This window comes from Pinus tabuliformis, chromosome 3_2 (assembly GCF_031772625.1).
Source record: "Pinus tabuliformis cultivar Carrire ecotype Pingquan chromosome 3_2, CPIR1, whole genome shotgun sequence".
NCBI classification, from domain to species: Eukaryota; Viridiplantae; Streptophyta; class Pinopsida; order Pinales; family Pinaceae; genus Pinus; species Pinus tabuliformis.
Window position 1 is genome coordinate 39,043,497 of NC_142302.1, and position 5,569 is coordinate 39,049,065.

General features: G+C 37.4%; 1 protein-coding gene across 1 annotated transcript; it reads right to left on the reverse strand.

The window, feature by feature from the left end:
* Positions 1-4,202: 4,202 nt before the first annotated feature.
* LOC149179713 (uncharacterized) lies at positions 4,203-5,012 on the reverse strand. The gene has a single exon (XM_089413628.1). The coding sequence runs from the start codon at positions 5,010-5,012 to the stop codon at positions 4,203-4,205; it is 810 nt and encodes a 269-aa protein (XP_089269754.1).
* Between the last annotated feature and the right edge of the window lie 557 nt (positions 5,013-5,569).

Genomic DNA, 5,569 nt, shown 5'->3' on the forward strand with positions numbered 1-5,569 from the left:
CCTGTAAGGTATTTTCTTCCCAATTTTCCCTATTGGCAAACTACTCAATTTTTGATTTTGTGATATGAATGTAAGGAGCATAATTTTGCTCAAACCTTAGTGATGAAATTCTCTTTATTGGGTCATAAGGCCAATTTAAACTCAACTTGAACTTCATCTGTGCTAACAAATAATTTACCCCTTTATCAGTAGCTCTAGTATAAACAACGAAATGTCCAACTTGAGCCTTGAGTGTGAATAAAGCTTTTTGATTTCTTGAGATAAAATGAATTTCATCAACATTTAAACTTTGTCTTATGAACTCAAGGGAAAAACCTTGAATTGGGAGAAATACTAGCAATTTATATGGTGGCATCTCACAACCGTAAACTCAGATCTCATTATAATTTTGGTACAAATACCAATCTCCGACTTTGGTTTGTTCATTCAATTGTAAAATTCTTTTGATTTCAGTTGAAATCCTTGGAACTACATCGTTGTTGAGAAGACAAAGTGAAACTTGCAAGAATTGATTAAAAAAATCAATAAAAGAGAATTCCTCTAAATTCTTCCTAACTAGTGAAGTCCAATGAATGACAAAATTCTGCTTACCCTGCATGTCCTGCTTTTGTAGTGGCATTCTAAATATCTCTTGATGATGATGTGGGAACAAGTAAAGCAATATAGATTGATATCTAACGGCACTCTCAATTCCAAATTTTAAAAACTATTCATGGATGCTATCAGAGATGAACTAACTGAAATTAAATAAAATAACAGGTTTGTTTCCAGATGCAAAAACTGATAAAAAACCTAAAATTACCTCATCAACTAGTTCATCACTTTCATATCCCAATGGGCAACAAAGCATTGAAATAATTTGCTTAGACATCTCAGGAACATGGTATATGAGTAGGGTGGATTATGACGAGGCAATTCAGCTCCTTCTAGTAGAAAAGACTCAAAAATGAAAGCTCTCTGTTGATATGTGAGTTTTTGATAAATTTCCAACAAGGCTTGAATTGAAAATACATGTAGGGAAATTGGAATATTTATCTGAAAATCTTGAAGGATAGACGCGGGGGTTATGTAAAACAAGGGTTGACCATTCCTGGCTATAATTTTTTTTTCACTGGGAAAATACCTATCTACACACCAAGTCACAAATTCAGGGAAGTGAGGTGTCTGTGGTAACATAGACTCCCATAGGTTAAACTCATAGTTTTCATCCTGGAATTTCTGAAAGGCCCAAGTATGTTGTTCATATAGATCAAACTCAAATTAGTTTCTACAATTTTGGCATCTAAATCTATCAAAGGTAATTCATCGATTCTAGGAACTATGGATGACATTTGGTTTTTAGTCTGAGACTTCCACTTCCCTTTTTGAGTGCTCATTCTGAAAGAAAATGTTAGATACACAAGAAGTTGGATTACCTGGGTAAAAAGCGCTGAAATCTCTGCAAGTGATTTCTTCGATTAAGCACAATCCTCTGCTTAGGTTCACTGCAAATAGTAAAGGAGGTGAAATAAAATTTGAAATATCTGAACGAAATAGGTAGCAGGAGCAAATTTTATAGTAGATATACATGAATTGAGATGAATTAAATGACACATCCATTGACAAACAATGGGATTATTTCAAGTGGTTATCGAGAAAAAGAATGGTGAAAAGTATAGTTGGTCAAAGTTTTAAACTGGTAGAAAAGCTAAATTTGGTGGAAAGGGTAACATAAACCAGAGGTGGTTTGCGGGGGGTTGTGCAATTCACCAATGTGTGACACGTCAACTTTTCTGGTTTCATGGAAACCATCCATTGGGACCCCATCTCCATTAACTGTGGAGGACATGGGGGTGTGGGGGTGCAATTGAATATTGGGCGTTGATCTCCGTAGATATGATTGTGACTAGTGAAAAGTGCACGACGCTTACCAAACACCTTTTTATTTGGCAGAAAATAAATAAATTCAACTTTATTCTAAAAATAAAAGTTTATTATATACGACATTTATAAAGTCATGCCATATATTTACAAAGTACATAAATTTGTTTTTTGAGAAATTATTTTCTTAAAAGAAAATCATGGACCGGGTTAGTTCTGGGGATTGAACCTTGGATATCTTAGTTTACACAATTTCACATCACTTCGACCACCAATTAAATTGCTACCCTGATTAAATTAATCTTACAATTAATTGAATTTAATTTTATAAATAATTTAAAATTTTTTCACATTATATAAAAATATTTTTTGCAATTAAATGAACTAGATTTTGTAAATAGTTTTTAAAAATTTCGTGTTATATATATGTAAGATTAATTAAATAAAATGCTTTGATATTGTTAATTGGGAAAGAAAATATAAATTAAAACCAATAACTATATAATAATAATAATAATAAAATGTTTTTTCTATGAAGATATATCTTTATATTATAAGTGAGGAATATGCATGTTTTGATCCTCGAGGGATTCTTAAGCAATAAGGCTTGAGCCATTCCAAGGATACACTCATTATGTTCTCAACATATTACATGTGGGAATTGAATCTGGGTGGGGAGGATAACAATATTTCTCCTTAATTGGAAAAGCAAATTAATATTAAAATTGATAAAAAAAGATATATTTATGATAATAATAAAAAATGTTTTTTCTATAAATAGATATTTTTATATTCTATATGAGAAATATATATGTTTTGATCCTTAAAGAACTCTCAAATAATAAGGCTCAAAGCCATTAGAAAGATACACTCATTATGACCTCAATATGTCACATTACGAATTGAAATTCAGTGGGAAGGATAACAACATTTCTCCCAACCACCCAAGATACATCCAATTGAACAATAATTAAAAAAATGTTACAACTATCAACATGTAAATTATTGATGATGGTGATGGTTAACATTCTTTGAAAATAAATTTGCTTTATCTAATCTAGAGATAGATAAGGATTATTTGGTTTGCTTTGTAATTTTATTTTTAAATTAGAAAAACTTTGAAAGAAGAATTCCTAAATCACCATAGTTTTTTTTTTTTTTTTTTTAAACTGAAACGGGTGTAAGATTTTATTTATTTGAATGAGAGAGATGGGGTCTTTGCCGAGGTAGCCCCGTTTACAAAGAAAGCAGCCAGCATATTCTGCTTGTGAGTTACAGACTTTTCAGGGAATTTGGTAGAAGTTTTCATCATTGATAAACAGCTGTCCTTTCATGAGCGGGCATCCTTTGTTCGCCAATTGATCCGCTTCGCCATTCAGATTTCTAAGGATGTGATAGAATTTATAGGAGGTGAAGTCTTGGAGGATTCTTTTCAGTCTTCCCAGCAGTTTATTGAGGCTTGCATTGTTGAAAAGATCCTCAACATTTAATTTTTTGATAAGGATCTCTGAATCACCGAAAACTTGGAGGTCTTTAACTCCCTTTTCTCTTGCTATTTGACAAGCTTTGAGGAGTCCATAGATCTCTGCCTGATTATTGGATTTCTGGCCTAGTCCCCAATAGAAGCTGTCTCTTGAGGTGCCATCCGAAGAGTAAATGACCCCACCAGCGCCAGCGTTCCCAGGATTTCCTTTGGAGGCTCCGTCAAAAAAGATGGTGGTGAGTTTTTTGGATTTCCACCAATTTGTGAAACTTTCCTCAGTTTCTCTTATTCTCCACTTTGGATTAACTGTTTGAGGGGCGAGATGAAGCTTACGAGGAGAAGGCTCAAGCGGGTGAAGCCATCTCCTTTCTTCAGGAAGGAGCAGTGGATCTTCTTTATGAAACTATTGTTGGGCTGCTTCCAAGAGTAATGCTTTAGCTTTGGCTGCAACTTGTAGAGGAGTGTATCTATTTCCATTGAAAATTTGATCATTTCGAGCCAACCATATCTGCCAACAAACGAATTTTGGAATTGCTGTCCAAATTTTTTTCCAAAAAGATTTGGTGGGGATGCTGTGGGGGTAGATATTATTCCAGGAGGCAAACAGTTCCGCTACTGTATTCTGGGGGAAGGCTGGAATCTGCAGGTCCAAAAGAGCGTGCTCCCATACTTCCTTGGAAAATTTGCACTCAAGGAATAAGTGCTAGGCTGTTTCAGAGTAGCTTTTGCATAACTCGCACCTATGAGGTCCTGCAATATTCCTTTTCTCTAGATTGTCTCCACTGAGTAGTTTGTTGTGCACCAACGTCCAGAAGAAGAAGTTCACTTTGGGAAGGGCTAGGTTGTCCCAAACTGACTTCTAGAAGGTCGGTGCGTGACTGCTGTTCCTTGAACTCTGGAGTGCTTTATATCCTGCTGCTGTAGTATATGTTCCAGTCGTTCCCCAAGCCCAACTGTCTCTTGTGTGGCGATGTTCAGGAGAGGATCCTTCCAGCAAATCGATAAGACGGTTTTTTTGTGGTATTAGCCAATCAGGGATACCATTGAGATCCCAACCGGCCCATTCACCTCTGCTGTCCCAATTCGAAATATCATAGAGTCTGGTTTTGCCTGCACGCAACAACCACTCTCTGACATCCACTATATCTTCATTTTCTTCCAATGGGTCGTTCCCCATTATTCTATCATGCCACATATTGATTCGTTTGCCGTTTCCAGGCACTCTGTACAGGTTTTGGTTAAAGAATTTGCTGCTTTTACAGCAAAGCTTCCATACCTGCGTGCTATTAGCAGAGGAATCGAATTGCACGCTTCTGTATGTAGAATTTTGGGCGTATTTGGACATCAACGTGATGCTGGTCTGATGATTGGGTTCATGGACCATTTTCCAGAGTAGTTTCCCACCCATAGCCAGATTTACAAGGGAGGGATCTCGGATTTGAAGACCCCCCTCTGCTGTCGGCCGTCTGACCAGTTCCCAGCTTACTAAGTGCATTTTGTTTTCATTCCCTCTCCCGCCTTGCCATAAGAAATCCCTTAACAGTTTTGAAATCTGCTCCGTGACATTCCTGGGGGCCAGCAAGAAGGCGGCTTGATAGATTGGGAGCGCAGATAGCTGGGTCTTAATTATGATAGTTTTTCCTCCTTTGGTTAGCCAATAGCCTCCCATCGCTTCTATCTTTGATTTAATTTGCATATTATCTCTGTCCAAAGCGTTCTCCTGTTGGCACCATTGATAATTGGAAGGCCAAGATATTTAATTTGATCCCAGTTGGCACGACCTCTAAATCCTAGAACTGCCGCGATGCTGTTGGTCTCTTGTTGACCTGTGTTCCAACTATAAATTTCGCTCTTTCTTTCGTTGATGAGAGCACCTATGACCCTGCAATAGCTTTTCAAGACTGAATCGAAGCCTTTGGCGATTCTGGGGGACGCACCTCCGAGGAGAAGTGAGTCATCAGCAAAGAGAGCATGGTTCAGGGGTACTGCATCTGAGGAGGATTTGAGACCAGGGAGAGTGCCAAGAATTCTTTCAGCTGTGAGTTTTCTGCTGAGGGTATCTGCCATTAAAATGTACAGGAAAGGGGAAGGGGGCATCCCTGCCTGATGCCTCTCCGGGCTTGGAAGAAATTGGAGGGGCGACCATTGACCAGGGGGGCGATCCAGGGGTTATTTATGCAAGCATTAATAAGCTGAACAAAATGAGGCGAGAAACCAAAGGTGAGG